Source organism: Erpetoichthys calabaricus, chromosome 8, assembly GCF_900747795.2.
Source record: "Erpetoichthys calabaricus chromosome 8, fErpCal1.3, whole genome shotgun sequence".
Lineage (NCBI taxonomy): Eukaryota > Metazoa > Chordata > Cladistia > Polypteriformes > Polypteridae > Erpetoichthys > Erpetoichthys calabaricus.
In genome coordinates, this window is record NC_041401.2 from 34,109,859 (window position 1) to 34,134,291 (window position 24,433).

Consider the following 24,433-nt stretch of genomic DNA (forward strand, 5'->3'; position numbering starts at 1 on the left):
ATAGACAAATATAAAAAATCATTCAAAGATAGACTAAAACTAGACTTGCCACCCTCGTCGCATTCTGAATTTGCAAAAAAAACTATTGGCCAGAAATGTGCTTTATTTTTTTACACAGATATTTTTCAGTTATTTGTTCATAATCAAATCCCGCAAATCCACCAGAGTCTAACCCAACATCATCAGGCACAAGGAAGAAATCAAATCCGAACAAAAAAGTTAGTTCTAAAGAAAGACAGCAATAATACAAGAAAATGAAAAACTACCTTTGAAAAGGCTAATGATAGAGTGCAGGGACAAAAAGAAAAATGTTGAGTCTTACTGGTTAGCATATATTGTGATGAGTACAATGGACAAGCTCCTGCTTCTTACATCAGAGATCTCTGACCAACTGCTGCTTTGTGGCTGAACTTTAAGCATCCAACACAGCAAGCAAAAGCTGGCCTTCTTCGTCATCAAATACAATGCAGCATAACTGCCATATGTCTGATTTTCTTTTTGTTATTATAACGGCATTACAATCATCATGAACACGAGCTTTTTCATTGTTAGCAGTGCTCATTTTAGTTAACTTCAGACTAAGCCATTTTGAGCACATTTTGTGTCTTGTGAGGCTGCTAACTTGACACACGTTGCCTAAAACAAAATGGTGTAATGAAAAGTAAATATTAAGGTTGATTGCATATCATGTTTGCTCTAACTGCAAAGGGGAAAAGCAGTGTGTTATTCATTGACCCTCTGGTCCTGCCGACATCATTTGACTGGCATCCTTTGCTGCAAAGTGTCAAGTTTATCAAGTCGTTCCTACACACCTATTCCACTATTTACTGGCTGCTTTATTTTCAAAGAGATATAAAAAAGGACGCATTCTTGTGTCTGCATGACTTTTTCTCCAGGTTTTCCTCACCATTCCTTAATTACATGCTAACTGAGTACTCTTAAATTCTCCCAGTATGGGGTGTGTGTGGCAGTTCTGAATAGAATTAGCTTCTTGTCCAGGCCTGGTCCCTGCCTTATGTTTCACGTCTTCAAAATAAGCTCCAGCCACCTTGATCTTAAATACGTCAGATTTTATTTAAAAAAACATTCTAGAATCAGTTCATATTGCTGTACAAAAGAAGATCTCTTTATTAGTTGATGCTGAGGTTTGTTTTCTTTCGGTCACTTTAGAAATGCTGTTATGCTATGAGCATGAGAAACCTGGGTAGATCACCCAGGCATTTTTGCTTTGCGCCCTCCTTCACCATCACTTTTTGTCTATTTTTTCACCATAAATTTTGATCACCGTTTTCAATGAATCTTGATGTTTTAGTGTCCCCTGGTACCAAAAACATTGATATCTCGATGATGGGTGTGTTATTACCTGTGTGTGTCTGTGTGTTACAGTTTCTTGAGGACGGTCTAGAGCTAAAACAGCTGGATGGAAAAATACCAAACTCGAAACTTAAGCCTGTTATGAGTTGACGATGTGCTGATTAGTTTTTGAACCAAATCGTGCAAGAGAAAGAGGCACCCCCTAATACTGTAATTCTGCAATTAATTATGAATTCTTCTCAATTACTATCGTAATGACCTATTTTATGATCAGAAAGATCAGCATCAGAGCATTAAATAGTTACTGAAAATGTTATAGAATAGTTCAGGTAACTTGGTTCCTAGGGCGCAAAGTCTACTGATGCTCACATCCAAATTATCCATTACATTGTCCCTGGAAGCTGGAACTTATTTCAGGTGTTTTGGGCCCACTTCAGTAAACCAAAATCAAATCAACTTCAGTAAATCCACCACAACACAGGAGATGAAGCTTGGTGTGGAAAACATCAATATTAAACACTGAACATTAAACAATCCTGTGATGGACTCAAGTCAATAGCAATGAAGACTCACATACATTGGGCTAAGTTAGACGCAGCAATCAACCTTATGTGTTTGAGTTTGGAAGTGTGGGGAAGTGGAAAGAAATCAAGTGGACATGAAAACAATGTGCAGACTCCACACAGATAAAGAAAGGCCAAGTGTGGAATTGAACCCACGTTCATGGAGCTTTGAGGCAGCAGCATTTAACACTACACCGCCGTGCCACAAAGCTCAGATTATTCCTTCTGCTTATTTTCAGCTGCCTAGCCAGTCAAAAATATACATTCAGTCATTCCCAATTGAGGTGAGTTTCCCAAAAGCATCGTTCTTAAGATCTAAGGTTGCAGTTAGCTTTACTTTGAGGGAAATGGACACTTTCTAACTTGCTTGAGTTACACTTAATCACCCAGCACTACATTTCTGAAAACTGCTTGGTTGTGCAGAACATTGCCTAGTCCAGTAGGAGTGACATTTCCAAATGGTTGCCACAGCAGATCATCTTGTTCCATCTCTTCCTATCCTCTTCATCTTGCTCTGTTACACCCATCACCTGCATGTCTTCTCTCACCACATCCATAAACTTTCTCTTAGGCCTTCCTCTTTTCTTCATCCCTGGTAGCTCTGTCTTTAACATCCTTCTCCCAATATACCCAGCATCACTCCTCTGCACCTGTCCAAACCAAAACAATCTCACCTCTCTGACTTTGTCTCTTAACGGGAGCAGCCAAAGGAAGAAGAAGACTCATGTTCTTGAACATTTTGTACACAGTCATTTTTCTTTTTATATTTCATTAATTTATGTTTATCTTCTGTGGCCATGCATCTACCCAATTTAGAATTCTGTCTGTCCATCTCCATCTGTTGAGATTTGCATCTCCAAAAATATTCAAATCTAATATTATTTGGCATTTCCAGATGTAAGTACTTTCTTGTTAAATTATTTGTTTAAATCATTTATATTGTCTATAAAAAATATTCATTCATCCCTTGGAAGTTTCACATTTTATTGTTATACCACACTGAATCATAGTAGATTCAATTTGGCCTTCTTAACACTAATCAAGAGAAAAAGAATCTTTAATGAAATGTTCCACGCAAAAGATAATTGATTTTATATTTTACTTACCCTGTTCAGCTTGTACTGATGGCGAAGAAAAATGTTTAATCTATCGTTTCCATGCAGAACGAGAGAACAAGTTTGATATGCTAGAACATAAGGGTGAACAAAGCTGTACAAAGGGAAATGACGTGAAAATGTCTGTGAAAACGAAAAAGTATAATCCACACATCCGTTATCCAGTGTGAAGGGTTTGGCGGTGTCCTTATCTAGACGGGATAAGATGGAAGGACAGGGGGAGACAGCTTACGCAGGGCTTTGTCTCCCCCAGGACGGTAGATGGCACCAAACCTAGGCTCAGAACTCCTCATGGGTGCTCACAAGGCATGCCTGGTATTGTAGTCCTGGGGGACAGCCCTTTTTGGTCCTGTGGGGCCTTCCGGGGGAGCTTCCGGATTTAGGAGTCCAACCTCACCCAGAATGGAAGTGCTTTGGAGCTGCAGCTTCATATCACTGGAAGCACTCCCAGGAATTGGATTAAAGGTGCTGACTGCCACACATAGAGGAGCCAGAGTCGGGAGGAAGGAGGTTAAAGCTTCCTGGGAGTAGCAGACGAGGCAGTGAGAGAGAGGAAGAGAAGAAGAGGCAAAGAGTGGCTTATGCTTTCTGTACTTGTGCTTGTGCTGTGGGAAACACTTGGGGAAGAGTTTCCCATGAATAAACATCCTCTTGATTTATTGAGACTTGTATCCAGAGCCTGTCTGTGTCGGGTTTGGGGAGCTGGAGTGTCCTCTGGTGGCCACACCAGTCATATGCTCAACATGTGCCAAATGCATGCATTTTTTGCTAAAATATTAATAGTTGCTTCAAGTAAAATCGGCATACAACATAAACAGGAAAGGCATCCCTGTAATGCTGTGCTTTTGAATTGAGGACAGGACTTTTGACCAATGAATGAGGGAGAGAAGCAGCTCTTCTGTATTGTGGAAATGTCTTTCCTGTTCATGTTGTACACTGATTTTTCTGTAAGTTACTTTAGCAAAAAATCCATGCATTTTACACTTTTTGAGCATATGACCAGATAATGAACATGTGGGTCATGCGACACGAGTAATGCGAGATTCTGACTTTTTTCCATGGACGTTTTTCATATCATTTGCCATTGTACAGCATTGTTTGTAACTGGATTCTATTATAATGAACTTTTTTCTTTCCAATCTGCTAGAAAATATGAGATTAAAAATTTGTTTTGGCTATCACTTGTGGTGGATTGCCGGCTTCTTACTCCAGCCATCACCCCCAGGCCGCCAGGAGGAGCTCTCCGGACAGCGTGGACATGCCCCGAGTTCCAGCAGAGACTCATGGACTATGTAGTTTTTATACGCAGCCCTGCTGGATACCTTGGGGGCCACCAGGCGTCGCTGTAGTGGGGCTCATAGGCTCATATGTGCCCTATAACCCGGGAGTACGTCATGGTCACGTGACAGGAAGAAACGACATGCTCCCGGGTTGAAGAAAAGGACTGTTTACCCTGACCCAGAAGGAATAAGGAACTGTGGACTGATTGGGCAGGAACACCTCCAGGTCAGGGTGTATAAAAGACCTCTGGGAAGCCCAATACATTGAGCTGAGCTGGGAGGTAGGGTGGCAAGTGTCTGGGCGAGGAGGAGAGAGTATTATTGAGAGTAATTGTTGTGTTTATGAATAGTGTGGAGTGGAGGGTGCTTTGTGCACGTGATTGTACAATAAAGAAGAATTGTACTTTTACCCTGTGTTTGGAGTGGTACCTGAGGGTCCGAGAGGTGGACAAGGGGCTTATCTGCGACACACTACAAACACCATTTCATAAGTAACATATAAAAAATATACTATTTTTGGGTGAGGTATTCCTTTAATATCAAAGTGAAAACAGATATCTGCATTGTGATGTAAGTTAATTAGAAACATAAAACAAAATAATGGATCACATACTTTTTTTCACCTCCTTTGTAATTATGCTTTTATATTTTGTGACGATTTCACTTTGTTACGGGCAGCAAGGTGGCACAGTGGTAGTGCTGCTGCCCTCGCAGGAATGAGACCAAATGATGCAGGGTAGATTAATTGATGACAATAAATTGGCCCTAGTGTGTGTTTGGTGTGTGTACTTGGTGTGTGTGTGTTTATCCTGCGATGCAGTGGCACCCTGCCGGGATAGGCTCCAGCCACATCCACAGTAGAATAACATAGGAGTCTTAAAGCCACTCAGTCCAAAACAGGGTAAGAGATTGGAGTCCATCCCAAAATCATCAGGAACAACGCATTTTAATGTCTGCACAAGTCAAAATGAGCCAAGGTCGAAATCAGGAAGATGATATTCAAATAAACAATGGCTAGGATGTGAGACAAAGAGAGACGTAGCAAGAGAAACAAAAAACAGAGTATTTCATGTGGCCTAAGCCAAAACATGAGACATTAATCAAAGTCGAAGAACAGCAAACAATTAGCCGGAGAATCCTTAACAACGATGACGCTAACGTTTTATGTGTTCAATTAGTCACAAACCTGGACCAGGAGTGTGTGATGGCGATATTAAAATTAAAATGGCTCCTTAGGAAGACGTACTTCAAAATTAGCATCTTCAGAAATAAAACCAAAAAGAACCAGACCATTAAATTCATTGAGCTTTTAAAACACCTTAAAACATTACCTCCATTATTTTAGAGATCAAGGAAAAGGCAGAAAAAAAATAAAAATAAAAATAAAGCCTAGATCATGGTGACCACCATGATACCACCCTGGACAGGAGTACAGTTCATCATAAGGTCCACTACTGCACAGAGCTACAAGAGGGACAAACTGGAATCACCCATTAAATCTACACTCACACATTTAGGATGTGGAAGAAAAATTGAAATACCTGGAGAAAAATCTTAGCATATGTAGAGATGACATGCAAGCTACACACAGACAGCGACTGAGTATAAGATTTGAAACCAGGATCCATGAGGCAGAATGGCTAACTATGCGTAACATACAATTAAACCACCGAGCTGGATATCTTACAAGCAAATGAGTTACCAGAAGCAAAGAAAACCAAAACAGGAATAGGGAGAGCGCAGGCATTGGTGGAATGAGAGGAGGTAGGGAAATACAAAATACAGCGGAGGAGAAAGAACTTGCCATTTAGATAATTAATGTTAGGTGGAATGCCCAGTTGGGGTCTGGGTGGTCTTGTGGCCCCAGAACCCCTACAGATTTTTTTTTTCTTCAGCCCTCTGGAGTTTTTTTTTTTCTGTCCTCCCTGGCCATCAGACCTGACTTTATTCTTTGTTAATTAGTATTGCCTAATTTTTATATAATTTTTTTTTTCTTTCTTCATCTTGTAAAGCACTTTGAGCTACATCATTTGTATGAAAACGTGCTATATAATGTAACAAGGCGCTATATAAGTGCCCGACCCGACACAGATTCACACCGGAGGCATGTATAAAATATTTTTCTTCACCTGTGGGGCACGTGTTCCCTGTGATCCCCACAGGCATAACACAGTCCCAAGTGTGAAATAAGCACCACCAAAACACACCACACACTTTCCTCTTTCTCTTCCAACACCACCAGCTTTGTTCTCCTCCTCCTGACTCTGGCCAATGAGTGGTGGTTGCTGGCTCCTTTTATTAGGCATCCAGGTGTGGCGAAACTAGTGCCCAAAAGTGGCTAGCAGCTCCTGCTGCAGCACCCCCTGGGGCGCCTGCAGAGCATAACAGGGCAGCACCAAACTCCAACTCCCATGAAGCCCTGCGAGAGTCTGAGGCACCGCTGCAACCCAGGGAGGCTGCCATCTAGTGTCCAGGGGGAAATATTGCCTATCCCATGCTTGCTCCCCTGGAACATATGCTGCAGGGGAATCCCGGCCGGCATGGGCCCCAGCCACCCGTCACAATAAATAAATGTCGTTGTAGTATTAGTATTGCCTAATCAACTTCAGACCAGGAAAATCTCAGTACACAGTACCTCTTTTCTCTAGGAAACCATCAGATTAAGGAAGATACTCTGTCAATCAAAGCAACAAGGACCATTAAGAGATCAGCCAGCCATTTTCTGGGCATATGACATATTAAATGATAAAAGGACCCTCAAACATAATCTAAAATACATACTTGCTGGGGCTGATGATGGCAGCCTTTTCTGGCAGGATTGGGTTTAAGCCAGAAAGCAGCTCTGGGTAGGGTGCCAGTTCATCACAGGGTCCGCTATACCCCCAGTCACATGGGCCAATTTCAGATCTCCAGGTTATCCGTATGTCTTTTGTGATGTGAGAAGAAAACTGGAGTGAATGGGAGAAAACATACAGCAGCTTGATGGCTTTAATTTAAGGAACCCCTTTATTTGAGCTCCTTTTTACAAAGCAAATGTAAGCATAATGCCTTTGCTGTGTGTAAGAAGAATGATGTAATCTAACATACCATTACTAATTTTGCTCCTCGAAGACTTGGACAACTCCTATACGAAAAAGGGAGATGGGAACTTCGAGTCTAAAGAAGACAATGCTGCTTAAAATCATTTTCTCAAATTTTCCACCACATTTCTGCTCAGTAATCTTTTTAAAATGTTTCCATTTACCTTGGCGTCAATTCTGACAAGTTGTTTTATTTTCATAGTGTGAAGCTGGAAACTTTGAACAATGTAGCCACTAGATGGTGTAATGTCACTGAGATAGATCTGGAGCCTTTTCGTATAATCCTTTGTAAATTTCCTTGTCCTACACACATTTTGGGTCTTCTGTTTTTCTTGCCTTCAACGGGAGCTCTAAAGTCACATTTTAAAGTGAGCCTTAGCTGAAGATAATGAGAGGAATGATGTGACGTTAAATCTTCTTTTAAGGGCATTTATGCATGTCATGCTGGGTGAACATGTCATTTATCTAAAGAATAATAATAACTGGACATCCAGAACTAATTATGGTATCTGCATGCTGTTTTAAGTTTAATTCACCATGTATTACATCATTTATGATTAGCACTTGGCAATAAACAGGGCTTCACACAATGCCAATATGATATGAAGGGTTACACAGTAAAAACATAGCTTGTTGACTTATGGTAAACCCCTTTACTGTTCATTTATTGCATAATTTTAGGATTCTGTTCCAACTACATTTAACAAAATCCAAGTTAGACCTCTTATAACCTTACAAGATGCTAGAAAATTAGTTTTTAGTCGGCTGGATCACCGTAATGCACTCCTAACTGGTCTACCTAAGAAAGACATCAATCGACTTCAATTAGTAGAGAAAGCAGCAGCCAGAATCTTAACTAGAAAATGAAAATTTGAGCACATCTCATCAGTTTTAGTGGTGTTACACTGGTTACCCAAGTCATTCAGAATTGACTTTAAAATACTATTAATGTTCTTTCAAGCCTTAAATAATCTCACCTCATCCTATCTTTTGGATTGCCAGTCTCCTACACTTCAAGTCTCATCCTTAGATCTTCAAATGGAGGTCTGCTTATAATTCCAAGAGCCAAGCTTAAAAGAAGTGGTGAGATGGCCTTTTGCTGTTATGCACCTAAAATTTGGAATACTTTACTGACAGAAATTCACCAGGCTAATACTATGGAACATTTTAAAAATCGAAGAATAGGAGAGGAAACAGAAGAGACAAGGAAATATACTGGGTCAACAATTCTGACAGACCACCTTACCATACATTGCATGCTTGTTAAGTCTTGCGGGGTTTCCCAAAGCACAGTGCTTTACATGATCCTATCACTTTGACTCCATATTTCTCCTACCCAAACATGCATTCCTAGAAGGGAAGCTCTGATTCTTCATCCCAGCCTTAAGGATTGACAAGCACTCATTTAGGATCCTTGTTTAAGGGGGCAGGTCAAGAAAAATATAAGAGTTTTAAAGACCTTAAATGCTGTAACTTCTTGCCACCATAGTTTTCACTGATCCCCTAAACCACTGCAAACAAGGAAAGGAGATTCTGTCCAGCCATTGTGTCCTTCATTTATGTTACCTATTCTGTTCCCATTAGAAAGCTCATTCTATACCAGCTAGGCACTACATTTCCTTTTCTCATCATCTTTAACAGACGTTTGGCAATGTTTTCTAACCCCATAAATTTGTACTCACTCTCTCATGTTCTGCCTTAAAGTTCACCTTTGTATAAGCGTAAAGGATTTGCTTTACAATGTCTGCCCATTGTTTGCAGCCTGGGGCTGTCTAGTCGTTGGCAATGCAGAATGACTAAAAAGTGCTTTGCATTGTGCTTTCATATAAAAGATGTTAAGGCAATGATTTACACTTTATACATTTAGTGTGGATTTTGAAGAAACCTAATCCATCTGCTCAGCCCCAGACATCAACATTGTTGGTTTCTTGTTTTTCAGTTTCTAAACCACCAAGGAAAAAGGAATGGGGAATGCGGGAACTTGCTGCTGTGATAATTGTGCCGGTGGGTCTTTTGTGTTTGGTCATCACAACAGTAATTTACATCCTCCGTGGCCAGCGGTGCGCTTACTACCAAGCAAAGAGGCATGACATCGAGGAGCCTTCATCCAATCGCAGCTTAATGCAAACTACCAAATCTCTGAAAGACTTGATATTTGACATGACCACATCTGGCTCAGGATCTGGTGAGTGAAATGAGAATACAAGTTCATTTTTAGGTATTGTGTCTTTTTGTGTATTTTATTTTTGTTTGCTAGCCATAAATGCTATTTCTACCATCAGGGGTGCCATGGGTGCCATGATGGTGAGTATCCACAGGCTGATATGGTGAAGGGCAGCACCGCCAAGCTTGAAGAAGCAATCAAGTCTTGCGCCAATCATGTGTCCATGTGCTGCATTTATTAAACATGTGATTGATGCTCGCTAAGTCACCCAGGGGTTCTATTTCTGCCTTGGTTATTTTATAATCACATAGAATGATTCTGTACTCAATAAATCATTTTAGGATATAAAAAAACACATTAAGACTGAAGGTATTTTTGTATAATGGAAAAAGTATAAGAATAGTGGCCGAGTTTTTAGCACTGTTTTCACAGCTACACAAGACAAGGGTCAAATCCTGGCTCAATCATGGTCTATGTGGAGTACACATGTTCCCCCTAAATCCACATGGGTTAATCTTCTCGCACACTAGTTTTTCTCCAGACAGGTGACTTTTAGGTTAATTGGTGATGCTAAACTACTTTAGATGCGTAAGGTGTAAGTATGCATGTCCGTGTCTATGAGCTTGTCCAGCGAAGAGCTGCTTCATTTTTTGAGCATCTGGGGTAGGTCCCAGTTCTTCACCACCCTGAAGTGGAATACGTATTTTCAGAAAATAGATGAATAACTGTATGATGGTGTAATGGTACTGGTCCGCTCCTTGCATGCCTCTTCATTTTTGGGAGCCTCTTGAACCCTACATGGTCTATAGTCATAACCAGGATGAGCGTGGCAGATGAGGACAAAACATACCAAGAAAGGGGATGGTGAAAAGTGCAAGTGCTTTCATTTTATAAAAAAAGCAAATCCAAATAGTGCCCAAAAAGTGCAGAGCTCAAAAAAGTTCAATAATCTTTAAAAAGTGAATGGTGGAGGCCAATAAATAGAAATAAGATCCCTCAAAAATGAGGTTAAAACAAAGCAGTACAGGAAACTCATTTTAAAATCACAAGCCGTGGTACCTTCCTTAAAAATGGATGTCTCTCTGGCTTATCCAATCTGGATAGCCCAGAGAAACCTCAACCACCAGCTGCAGGAACCTATCTCTTCCGGCCCGTGTTCCCCACCGCCAATCCCATGGCGTCCGCAGGCAACCACTGAGCCCTGCTCTGCCCAAACTGCTGCCAATCCAGGCTCCGCCCGGCGCTGGTGTTCTGTACTCCCACCACTGCTGTCTCAAAGGCTCCTCCTGGCGAGAACACCTCCAGAGCATAATCACTCAGGAGGGGGTTGTGGGTCGCTCCTGTTGAATGTCTTTGGGAGCAGGAGTGACCTACAACCCCCTCCTGAGTGATGGCCACTCGCTCCTCCTTGGGGCTGTATTCCCGTCCATCTGCTTTCACTCTGTTCCCTCTTTTCTCCTGCCTGCTTCTCCCGTCCTTCAACATCCCTTCTCTTTCCTTTTCCTTCCTGTTTTCTTTATCTTTATTTTTGCGCTCCCCTTTATAGCCTGGGGAGCTGTTGAAGGTGTGATCCCTGATTACCACCCTGGGCTGATAATAAGGCTAAGAAACACATGGACGGCTGACCGACTCACACCAACCCGGAAACTCCCCAGCGTGAGTGCATTCATTATTTATTTATTAATTAAAACAGCCACTCTTTGAGCCGTGGACCCGCTATACCACAGATGGAAGCACTGGATTTATTAATAACGGCCTTGTCAGGTGGTGTCAGACAACTGCTGTCTGGGCATTGTTACAGAATGAAGTGAAAATACAAAATGAGTTCAGAATTCAGAAGACATTCTAATGCAAGAAAACAAAGGGCTGTTGAACTCATTATGAAATGAATCTATGTCAAAGTAAAGCCTTAAGGGCCTGGCTATACAGTGAGCCGATCCCTAAAGGAGCTTGCAGGGTGTCTTCTTCACTTGCCCATTTCCTCCATTAAAAAAGTGTTTCTCCACTTGTTTTCTCCCACACAGCGTCTGTTTCTTTTTGTTTCATCCTGATGGAAAGCTCAAGCCGTAACTTATTTCCCAACCCAACATTCAATTTAATGCTCCTGGCTTCTCCCTTCATTTAAAGGAAAAAAATGCAGGAATTTTCCTGTGCCTTTCTAGGCTGGTCTGCATATATCTTATTACCTGGATAAATAATGCTACCTTACTCCAACTCCACCACAGCCTTATTCCAATTTTATTTTAATTTATTTTTGGGACATTCTCTGTTTCCATCAAGAAGAAATCTGGAGTACATGGAGAACATGCAAAGTCTACATAGACAATGACTGGCCATGACATTCAAATCCAGGGGCCTCATATATAAATAGTGCGTACGCACAGAAATGTTGTGTACGCCTGTTTCCGCGCTCACAACGTGATGTATAAAAACTAAACTTGGCGTAAAGCCACACACATTTTCACGCCAACTCAATCCTTGGTGTACGCAAGTTCTCAGCTCAGTTTTACAAACTGGCGGCACGCAGTGTCAAAGCAGTGCTTTTGTTCCAGTGTGGTTTCCCTTTCTTTTTTAGATCTATATCCCTGATGCGGCTTTATCAAATACACTAAAATCAACCGCATATGTTTATTAGTTTAAGGCATCTGATTGTAATTAACCTGTAACAATATAATGGCCCACGGAATGGCCAAACTATTCCAAATACCATAGTTGCTTTAGTGTTATTACTCTCAATGCACCTTCTTCTTCTTTCAGCTGCTCCCATTAGGGGTTGCCACAGCGGATCATCTTTTTCCATATTACTCTCACTGCACCACTCGGACTATTATATCATTGTATCTGAGTGTGGAATCACAGCTCTACAGTAGCTGATCGGAAAAAGAATTATCGGTATACAGCATCTAGCACAAACTGCCTCAGCCATGCTGTCTATTTGAACTGCTCCCATACGGCAAATGCTTCAGAGCCTTTCCTGTACAGACCTCGTAGTTCAGAAACAGTTTCATCCCAAGAATTTTAAACGCAATGAATCAGTCCATCAAGTACTCCATGTAGAACTGTTTGTACTTATAAGTACAATTACCTCACTGTAAACTTGCAATACAGTTATAATATTGCACAACCTAAGCCACTTTAGCGAGTATTTACATATGATGACGATATCATTTTAAGATGAAATGCAGCAAAATATGTTTATTACATTATACAGATAAAATGTTAACATCATTTAAATAATCTGTATTGTTAATAATTAAACATGTGAGGACACGGTGTCACAGTGCTAGCAAGGAGCTGGCGCCCCATTCAGGTATTGTTCCTGCTTCGTGCTGTATTCTTGCAGGGGCTGGCGCGACACTGGAAGGAAGGATGGATAGAATAGTTAAACATGTACTACAAAGATATTTCAACCTTCCTTAAAAGTTTTGAAGAACCGGCATTCTAAGCTTACAGATGGCTGCAATAAATTACTTCATTGAAGTTTGCGCACAGCGCAGCAAGCATCTTACAAGAGGTAGGAACAATCTCTGAATCGGGCGCCTGCTCGTCACTATCACTGTGCCACATGCTTTAATTGATATGATATGAATATTGAAATGATATCAAGTATACATCTCAGTATTTAAATTATTCAGAGAGCTGTAATATCACAAATGTGATGGATTCTGTGTCCTGTCAGAGGAAGAGAAAGCCTGTTTAAGAAGCACATGGTGATTCACATACATAGAGCACATAGAAGAACATATTCAAAACAAAGCATTTAACATGCTACTTTAGTTACGATTGTATTTGAGATACTAGTAAATTAAATGATTTTAAGATGAAGTTTATGATGTTCTACTTTAATGATAAAATGAACTACGTGATTAAAGTGGAAATATCGAGATTAAAGTTGACATTTTGAGCTTTTTTCCCACTGTGTCCCTATTTTTTTCCTTTTCTCTGTACCCTAATAAGCTTTCATATGACACTCAGATGGTGGGCTATGACTTGCCTTTTCACGGCGACTTTGATATTCGACAACTTCTTTTTTATTTCAGGCACTGTGTGACTTTGTGAACTTGAGCTTTCAAGTTTCTCCAACACTCTATGTCACTCGATCAACTTCCTTTTGTTGTTTATACCACTATTTAAAACAAAAAATAGTATGTTTTTCCTTGCTTCCACTTGGTATTCGCTGAAATTCTTCTATTTGACCCAGTGCTTTTGCCATTGTCTTTTCACAGAATGCTGAGCTTAAGGGCTATTTATATTGATTTGCATATTCAAAGAGGCATAATTCTGGGAGGAGCTGGGGAGTGGCAGCAGGCGCATGCACATGCGTTACTTTTCATGCTGACCGGGATGTATAGAGCGGAAGAACGTGGAAGTTGGCTTATGCACAGATTTATGCATCTGGATTTTTTTGTGTGTACGCACATTTCCACTTTTGTCCGTACAACATGTTTTAGTGTGAATTCTACGCATGGCGTTATGCATGAGGCCCCAGAACACCAGCCATGTGAGGCGGCAGTGCTGTTACGCCATTATTTGTGGGTTGTTGATTAATGATGATTGCTCTTGTCCTTATGTTGTATGTTTGTATTGATGTCTCATTTGTGAACTTACTATAGAGATATTAACCTAATGTTATTCCTGCAGTCCTCTTTTAAAAGAAGTGTATTTCATTAAAACAGTAATGGAAATTTGTGGCACAAACCAATCCTTTGCATATCCTCCTTCATTAAATACTAACTGTCAAGCTGTTCCAAAAGTGATGTTCTACAATTAACAATGTTTATATTACATCTCTGTGTTTGAATCTATATTTTCATTTTTGTAAAATACTGTATTTTTTATTCCTTTCTAGGGTTGCCATTGCTTGTTCAACGGACCATTTCCAGAACAATAGTTCTTCATGAAATAATTGGAAAAGGGCGATTTGGTGAAGTGTGGCGGGGGAAATGGCAAGGAGAAGATGTGGCTGTCAAAATCTTCTCTTCTCGGGATGAAATGTCTTGGTTTAGGGAAGCTGAAATCTATCAGACCATCATGCTTAGACATGAGAACATCCTTGGCTTCATTGCAGCAGATAACAAAGGTATGTTAGAAAGTGGTCTTTTCCCTTCTGTCATTTCATAAATTTAATTGTGTTCTTCAATCTCGTACTTGCAGGCCAGATGTTCATGTGTGAAAACTTCAGATTAAAGTTAGAAAAGAGTGCAAAACAAAATAGTGTGGACGTTTTGAAAATTTTTATAATGTGAGAATTTTGGCTGAAGTGTACATTCTTTTATATAGTAAAGGTAACCATTGTGATGGAAACCAGGGTGTCAGCGAGCCCAAACCCCAAAACAAACACACAAACACAGTCCTGGGTTCAAATACATGCTTTTCACAGTTGCAAAAGCACAAAACACAGGTTTCTCCCTCCAAAATACACCAAATCTCTCTCCTTCCAACTCTTACCACCGCACGGCCCTCCTCCAGTCGAGTGTTAGGCCTCTCTTCCTCCCAGCTCCAACTTGCCTGGCCAAGGGAGTGCGGTCCCTTTAATTAAGGACCCGGGAGTACTTCCTGTGCCAGGGCCATTGTCTGATGAAAGCATGTTCGGGTCATACGGAAGTCCATCACAACAGAGAACTTATCTCCCTGTAGCACCCTCTTGTGGCACCCAGTGACCCCAGTAGTGCTGCTCTGCCGGACTACATCTCCCTGCATGCCCTGCTAGCTTTCCACTGGGCACTGATATCCAGGGCGGCTGCCATCTAGCATGCTGGGGGAGTAAAAAAACCCCGGTGATATTTTTTCCTTTCAATGGGCTGTCTGTCCACCCCTTCCGGTTCTTCCTTCTGGGTCTGCTCCCTTTCTTCTCCCCGGCTGGGGTGCTTATCTGTCCATTAGTAGTCTCCTGTTCGAGCAAGGAACCATCTCCTCTCCTGGCCAGGATGCCCATCTAGCCCATGTGGCATCTACACCATAATCTCTCTAACCTGGGAGGGGTGGGTCAGTTGTGATTGTTTGGTTGGTTTATAATAATATATGTAATTACATGAATATAATGTTCTCAAACCCTCCTAATTGCAAGAAGCCTATCCTGGCAGCATCTGGCACAATGCAAACACCACTCCTGTATTTCACCTACATTAACAATGCTTGCATTTATGACATTTCTACTTAACTAGAAGGAAGTCAAGGACAACTACTCAAATCAAATTAAATAATTTACTGTAGACAGTGCATTTGCATTTCAAATCAAAAATGACACAAAAAAAAGAAAGGAGGCTACCTCAAAGGACACAAACCGTTACGTTTTTACTTCAGTACCACTCTCCACTGATAATAACAGTGACAGGTACACAATAGTGTACACAAGCAAAATTTAAAGCTGTTCTTTCTTAAATGGAGGTGTTAGGTCTGAAGGCTGTGTAGAAGTTGCATGCATGGCTGAAGCAAACTATCTCATTAGTGACCATAGTGACTACTGGACAGCCTGCATCCCCAGCCCACAAAATCTCATCATGTCTGTTTTGAATAAAACTAATATGACTGGTGATTAAATGAGTTTGGCAATTTGAACAATTATTTTAAAGGTAGCTTTGTGCAGGCCATAGCTATCTTTCTTTATAATAAAATCCCAATGTCTGTGTATGCATGTGTCCGGTCTCTCTGATCAATCTGATTGGTTGGTTTAGCTTTGGTCAGTTTCACAGTGGCTTAGTCAGACGAGATCGACAGGAAGAAATGGGTAACGGAAGGTGACACACACACACAAGGATACTGAGAAACAACATAGGAGGAACATTGGGAATCAGCTTCAAGCACAGGAAGTATTACAAGACTCACAGCAGGGAATGAGGACCCATCTGCCATTGGACAGGAGAAGCGCAGCAGGCCTTGAAATGACACACAAAGTGACATGAAATGGAATTGAGAAAGGATGCACTGCCCAGAACATTTTGAGAGATACAAGGACACTAAAGGAAGGCATAGGACGAATGCTGAGGGTACACATCAGTCAAGAGCTATCAAATATTTTAAAAATTATTCTATTACTTGTCTTCAAAAGGTAACATAACTAGTAGGACATAATGGTATAAAACCTGCTTAATCCAGTTCTGGGTCACTGGAGAACATAATGCTTCAGTTTAAAGTAAAAAGTGAGTTTCAGGACATTAGAAAAGCTTTTAACAAGAACAGCCCATTCAGCCCGATACAGTTCAACAATCCTATCCACCCAATTACTCCACAACAACATCAGGTTGAGTTTTGAAGGTCCCTACTGTCCACAGCTCTACTTGGTGAAGATAGATAGAAAGATAGAAAAAGCACTATATAATAGATAGATAGATAGATAGATAGATAGATAGATAGATAGATAGATAGATAGATAGATAGATAGATAGATAGATAGATAGGGGTAAGTTAGGGGTAGATAAATAGAACTTTATTTGTCTACAGGGAGAAATTTGGCTATTTACAAAAGCTCCTTAAATAAATAGGTACATAAAAAGGTTGATAAATAAATAAATGAGCACACTTTAGTCTGAACACACATCGGAATGAGTTCTGACTTGACTGTCACAGACACATTGAGGCATTATACAGACGTATTGCTGTTGGTATAAAGTAGGCACACATCTGTTGAATGACTTGTTGACTGAAAGTCCTCAGTTAGTGTTGATGTTAGTGTTAGAGTTAGTGTGTCAAAGAGAGGATGTATAGCATTGTTCATTATGGTACTCGGTTTTGTTTTAATTCTCTTCTCCACTACGACCTCCAGGGGGTCCAGAGTGCATTTCATAACTGAGCCTGCCCTTCTAATTAGCTTGTGGATTTGGTTTGCCTGTCTTGAAGAGATGTTACCAGCCCAGCACACCGCAGTGTAGAAAATTGCACTGGCCACCTCAGAGTTATAGAAGATGTGAAGGATGTCACTTAGAACATTAAAGGAATGCAGTCTCCTAAGCAAAAAGAGCCTGTTCTGCCATTTCTTATGTTTTTCCTGTGTGTACTGAGATCAGTCCAACATGTCATTAATGTGGACCCCAAAATGCTTGTAGGAGTGGACCACCTCTACATCCACTCCTTGAATAGTAGCCAGACATAGAGGCTATTTGGTATGGAGAAAGTCAGTAACCAGTTTCTCAGTTTTGCTGATGTTAAGATGCAGACAATTCTCTTTCCACCAAGAAACAAAGTTCTCTACCTGACTCATCTCCTCTGTCTCATCCTCTTTATCAGTACACCCCCTAAATACAGAATCATTTGAGAATTTCTGCAAGTGACATGATCTAGTGTTGTATTTCTAGGAGTGCAGAGAAAAGGAGACAGATCTGATCCTTGTACTCCAGTGTTGCTGACATCCACATCAGAAACACAGTCTTCAAGTCTCACAAACTGTGGTCTGCCCAACCATTTATTACCAAGGACACCATAGGCTCATCCTAAACTTTATGCGAAATTTACCCTCAACGCACAATCCAACTGTGCAAAGTGTCATAGGAATAATTCTTAAATGATAAGTAAATGATAAACAAAATGATAAACAACTTTATCAGTGTTCCTGTCATATCAGGACTGGCCAATATGCATGTGTTTAGGAATGTAGGGGAAAAAATGGAGTAGCAGAAGGGCTGCACAATAGTCAGTCTCAAGGGCCACTCATGCATGACATCCACATTCACACAGGGCTAGTTAGGAATTGCACAGCCATCTTTGAGAATGTGAAAGACAAACTGGAGTACCTGCTGAAAAGCCACAAAGGCATGGAGGAACAGGGAGAACGTGCAAAGTCCATAGAGACAATGATATGTTAGATCTAAGTACTGGGCATAATTGTGCCACAATCAGTTATATGTATTTGACTTTGTCATAGATTATTTAGTAGCAGTAAATTATAAAGAGATGACTACATGAGAAAATGTATATTTTTTGTTTGCAGGACATTGTGTGATAAAAGTAAAATGTGTGCATAATTTACAACCGTAACAAAGCCAGATCCTTATATTTGTGTAAAGTTATGTGGAAATTAGTGCACAGCAGTCGTCATGAATGAGACCCCATATATTTAATCTGTGGAAACTAAAGCAGAGTCCTCAGAAGAAACTCCTGTATGAACCAAGTGATTATGCACATTTTGCAAAGAAATAAACACAAAAATTGTTCAAATTTGTGGCCAGTGTGTGGCATAATCAACCATCACAAAATTGTAATCTGGTATCTGGTCACACAAAGTTTTAATGAGCCATGTGGTGGATGGGCTGTGAGATCTAAAGTTGATTTGTTTACGGTTTGTATCTTATACTGCTAAAAGGAAGAATGCAATATGTCTCTGTACTATTTAATTCAGGCTTGTTTGAAATTTATTTCTCTAATATTGGTATTATTTCATCAGCAGAAATTACACGCAAAACAGATAATAGTACACAAAAATAATTTCAGAGCCAAGTTATGCACAGCCTTGAACTAAAGTACATTAAACAACTTAAAGGGGAGATTTTTGAATGTTGTATGCTTGCACCTTAATAAATAATTACATTTCTTGTCACATTCAAAGTTATTGTGTACAGAGACAGATACCATGTGGCTGAAATCAAGCATATTAATTAAAGAAAGAAACGTATCCTCTAACAAGACAAGTCTGATACCCTTTAGTCAGTAATTAGGCAGGAGAAAAGCTTGTCCATCGGCATCATTTATTACTCTTCAGGTAATGCTTGAACAGGGAGAATTCTTTCACAGCATGATCAGAATAGTCAGAGAAACAAAGGATACAGGTTCATTTTATAAACTACTAGCTGTCCCCCGCGGCTCCACCCACGTAGAAGTGGAACAGGACAAAATTTAAAAATCAATAAAAAAATAAAAAAAGATGTAATTTGTATTGAACAATTTATATTGATAGGTTTCCTATCCGATGGCCTCTTGATATACAATATTTTTGGTTTAGTTATCAAGGGCAAAGACATATAGGTTTCTTGAGGAACTATCCTGGGAGAAAGCGAAGTAAAGCTGACCATGCAGGAAACATGGTGAGCTAAGATCATCCCCTGCCAACTTCAGTGTCTGCCCCTTGGGCCTTGTTAATTGACAATGCAAATCAAAGCTTCACCGGGAACTGTAATCTCTTGAATTGAAAGGGCACGTCCGTCACGATAAAAGGAATGTGAGGGATTAAAACCCTCTCGCCAATGCCACATCCTGTGATGATTATTGCCTCTATGATGTTGTTCTGAAGCTGACAGACCTGAAGATGGATACCATTGCAAAGTTTGGGTGGGCTGAGGTGTGAGGTTTCAAGTTGTGCCAGGAGGATTAACGGAAATTAAAAATTCTGTAGGATAATGAACTGAATTGCTGTGTTCTAAAATGGTATTTATTGAAGTGTATGTCCGAGACAGAGTGTCAAATAATGTGAACACCAATTGATTAATTCTATGCCTCCCCCTCCCCTCGGCCCGCAGCCTGTCTCTCAGATTCGCGTTTATAAATCGTTGCTGCAAGAGAACTATGATACTTAGCACGATGAGAGATGTTGAAAAATCAACCGCAATGTTCAAACAAATTATAGAAAAAAAACCATCTAAATCCATTAAGTAGTTCTCTCATGAAAAGCGGACAGACATACAGACTGACTCAAATGGAGGCTGGTGCGTGAGTGAGGATGGCCCTGCCTGGCTCCCTACTCCTGAGGTCGCGCCTTCCTCTCCACTCGGCCCGCAGCCTCTCTCTTCGACTCGCACTTATCATTCACTACTGCAAGCCAACTATGATACTTAGTGTGATCAGAGAAGTCGTAAAATCAACCGGAATGTTCAAGCAAATTATAGAAAAAACCCAATCTAAATCTGTTAAGTAGTTCTCTTGTGAAAAGCAGACAGACAGAGAGAGAGACAGACAGACAGATAGACAGACGTTGGATTTTATATACTTGGAGAAGATTGAATTTTCATAGCAGTGTCAATCAATGCATGCATTTATTCTGGTTGGTTCATTGGTTTACACCCAAATTATCTATATAAAATTTTATTTTTTTTTATTATTTTTCTTGTTATTCTTTGGGTTGAGCCACCACCTTTGAAATTTCTGTCTATATAACAACTGTCTAGTCTTGTTGAATACAGGACATCTGATCTCTTAGACTTCTTTCAGTACATTTTGTGTATTACTTTTTTTTCTGTTGTTCTCTTGAGCTTTATCTAGTTTCCTGATATGCCTGAACTGATTTCTGACATGTATTAAACCTTTATGCTATTTCTTTATGATGAATGCTATGTTACCCTAAAATTATTCTTCCACAACCAGCACTGACATGTTTGTCGTTTTAACGTGACAGGAGCATAAGCACCTTAATCATCCATAGCTAACTGTAGAAGATACACTATCAATAGTTTCTCGTTTCTCAGCTGTAAGCTTCTGTGATTGTAAAATTTTATATTCAATCCATTACCATGTTTAAATGACTGGGCATTTATCCCAAATGAGTAATGCAAAGCGTAATATGGTATTGGCAGAAATACAATAAGAAATGAGTTGAATCTGATCATCTCGTACATTGGCTAAACATTGGATCAGTTAACAGCAGCTCTCAATAGAAGAAAGCTTGTCAATTGCAGCCAGTATCGTACATGAAAAATAACATTTTCTTATTACCGATAGCCAGTCTTGTACATGAAAAATAAAATCTTCTTCTCACCAATATTTTAATTTTGCTGCTTTTTGAAACAGTAATAATTGGTAACATGCATTACAATTTTTGCCTTAAAAACATTACAACTGCTCTTAACTGTATATGACCATCATGTTACAATCATCCTTCTTTGACTGTATACTTTTACTGATTGCACACCAAAAAAAGTTTTCTTTTAGATACCTTGTGAAAGGTGTTCTAATCCTGATGTGGTCCACTTGGGTACAGTGTTGGAAATCAAATTGTTATAGATAAAGTAAAATAGACCATAACTGTGCTCTTTAGCTGGCAGTTAGAACGTGATAGCAACCATGAGATGTGCAAGGAAGAATGTCTGTGAGGTGTTCCTAAGGGCTGAACAATAATGTCCATAAATAAGTTTTAAAAAATTATTTGAATGATAATAATAGTTTTTATGGTATCCTGCATAGTAAATAATGCTTTGTGTAGGCTAGAAAGAAGAGTTTTGATTAAAATATAGTGTAAGACAATGCACAATGAATCAAAAAGTTCCAACAGGGAAAAGTAATATGATAGTCACATAGAGTTTATGGTGAAACTTTGCTATGAAGAGTCATAAACAGTATATAAACAGTAGGGTGAATATTGGAGTATTACATACATAGGTCTGAATCTCAATCTGATTATTTGGATGGTTACCTACTAGGTAACATTTGTGGTTGGTTGTCAGCAAACATCTCTCAGTTGCAATAACATCTCTGTGGTTAATTGGGGAGCTGGCTGATCGCACCGCATACTGGTGCGTAGGTGGGCGGATCAGTCAAGCACCTCAGTGAAGCAGCTGAAGAAGCAGCTCCCTGTACCCAATTACAGAACAGAGGATAAAATAGCCTACATGGGACAGAAGGGGAAGAATTAGAGAATGAAAAAAGGAGAGAGACAAAGAGAAGGAAAAGAGAGAACAAAGCTACAAGACCAGCATTGGGAGGAGAGGCAGATCGAGCCAGGCAGTGTGTGAGAGGCAGCATGGTCATAGGCCCTCAACAAAGCGAAGGATCTGCACTCTAAGGTTGGTTTGTCCCCACTGATGGTCTGGAAGAATGGGTGTGATCGAGGCTGAGTCCCCTACATAGATAGAGGTACATCAGGGGAGTAATATTGATGACGAAAGGACAACCAACCCCATGCGTTCTGGCTGACGCCATTTGAGTCAGTCAAGATGTTGGGCGGGTTTGGTGAGGACTATGGTTGCTAGTGTCTCCAGCAGCTTAGTGACCAATGGGTGAGCTGGGACATGAAGAGGGAGATGTGCTTGGCTCGTCCAAGAGGAAAAGGAACATTGCCCCGATGACTGTGTTGGTGGTTTTTGTTCTTATTTTAAGTCTTGATGTTTTAACATGGACAAGTCACCATTTTAAAGGATTATTTATTGAGTTTTGAGCACTGCACTTTGTTTTTGGACACTTATTTTGATGTCTTTAATAAAAGCACTATGTTCACTTTTGCACCCACACCTTGCTTAGAGTGAATATCCTCATTTGCCCAGCTCATCCCTTGGGTATGTTATTATCAGTGGTAGCGGGTTCAAGAGGCTCCCAGGAAGGACCTGGTACTGTGACCGACCAGAACCATCACAGAAGCAGGTCCAGGTGGATGGACACCAGAAGTGATCAGTGATGGAAAAACATCAATCTTCTGGTTTTAAATTCATTTTTCCCTCATCAAACAACTCTCAATACCCCAGAATGACAAAGCAAAAATAGGATTTTAGGAATTTTTGGAAAATTATTAAAATTACAAAACTGAAGTATCATATTGATACAAGTATTAGGGCCCTTTGTTATGTCACTTGAAATCTGGTTCAGGTGGATCCCTTTCTATTGATCATCATGAAGATGTTTCTACACCTTGTTTGGAAGTCCATTCAGTTAATTGAACAGCATTAGAAAAGACACAGACCCATCAAGATTCACTGCTCAGATTAAACCAAGATTGAAGCACGCTTCACATCTAGAGGAAACCAGGCACCACTTGTGACCTGCGCAATACTCTTCCAACAGTGCAGCATGATGGTGGTGGTATCAGACTGTGGTGTTGTTTTTCAGCAGCAGAGACTGGGAGACTAGTCAGGGTTAAGGGAAAGCTGAACAGAGGAATGTACACAGATATCCTGACTGGGCCAAAGGTCCACCTTCCAACAGAACAATGACCCTAAACACAAAGCAAAGACAACACAAGAGTGGCTTAGGGTCATCTCTGGGAATGTCTTTGTGTGGCTCTGCAGAGAAGAATGACAGAAAATTCCCAAATCCAGGAGTGTGAAGCTTCTGTGTGGAAGTGTGTGCTCACTACCAAAGGTGCTTCAAAGAAGTACTCAGTTTTGGTGTTGAGGTGAGACTCAAGTTAGTTCTGTGCAAAACCAACATGGCAGAAACCTACAGAACATCAACTGAAGTGAGATTAATAGAGACAATGGTCTAAACACTTCACTGAAAATGATTAACCAAACAATCATCATTATTGATGAGTTTAACCTTAAATGATTATTGATATTGTGTTATCATCTAGCTCTAGTGAAGTTTAGGAGGTGCATACTATTCAACACCATCCAACACCATCCAACCTCTGCTCCTTAGGGACAAGCTGACAGAGATGGGAGTAGATTCATACCTGGTGGCATGGATCATGGACTATCTTACAAACAGACCTCAGTATGTCCGTCTCGGGAAGTGCAGGTCTGACATTGTGGTCAGCAACACAGGAGCGCCACAGGGGACTGTACTTTCTCCGGTCCTGTTCAGCCTATATACATGTGACTTCCAATACAAATCCGAGTCCTGCCACGTGCAAAAGTTCGCTGACGACACTGCTATTGAGGGCTGCATCAGGAGTGGGCAGGAGGAGGAATATAGGAACCTCATCAAGGACTTTGTTAAATGGTGCGACTCAAACCACCTACACCTGAACACCAGCAAAACCAAGGAGCTGGTGGTTGATTTTAGGAGGCCCAGCCCCCTGATGGACCCCGTGATCATTAGAGGTGACTGTGTGCAGAAGGTGCAGACCTATAAATACCTGGGAGTGCAGCTGGATGATAAATTGGACTGGACTGCCAATACTGATGCTCTGTGCAAGAGAGGACAGAGCCGGTTATACTTCCTAAGAAGGCTGGTGTCCTTCAACATCTGCAATAAGATGCTGCAGATTTGTTGTACCGGCAAGCAAAGATACGATGTCCCGTGACTGCTATCAAACTGGACAAAGGCAGGACCGACTGATCGACGC

General features: G+C 40.5%; 1 protein-coding gene across 2 annotated transcripts in view; it reads left to right on the plus strand.

The window, feature by feature from the left end:
* Window positions 1-24,433, plus strand: part of LOC114655449 (activin receptor type-1C) — a 199,998-nt gene that overhangs the window by 137,895 nt on the left and 37,670 nt on the right. For both annotated transcript variants that reach the window (XM_028806448.2, XM_028806449.2), the window contains exons 3-4: window positions 9,292-9,537; window positions 14,366-14,596. In XM_028806448.2, coding sequence (XP_028662281.1) covers window positions 9,292-9,537; window positions 14,366-14,596 — 477 coding nt within the window. The remainder of the gene's footprint in view (window positions 1-9,291; window positions 9,538-14,365; window positions 14,597-24,433) is intronic.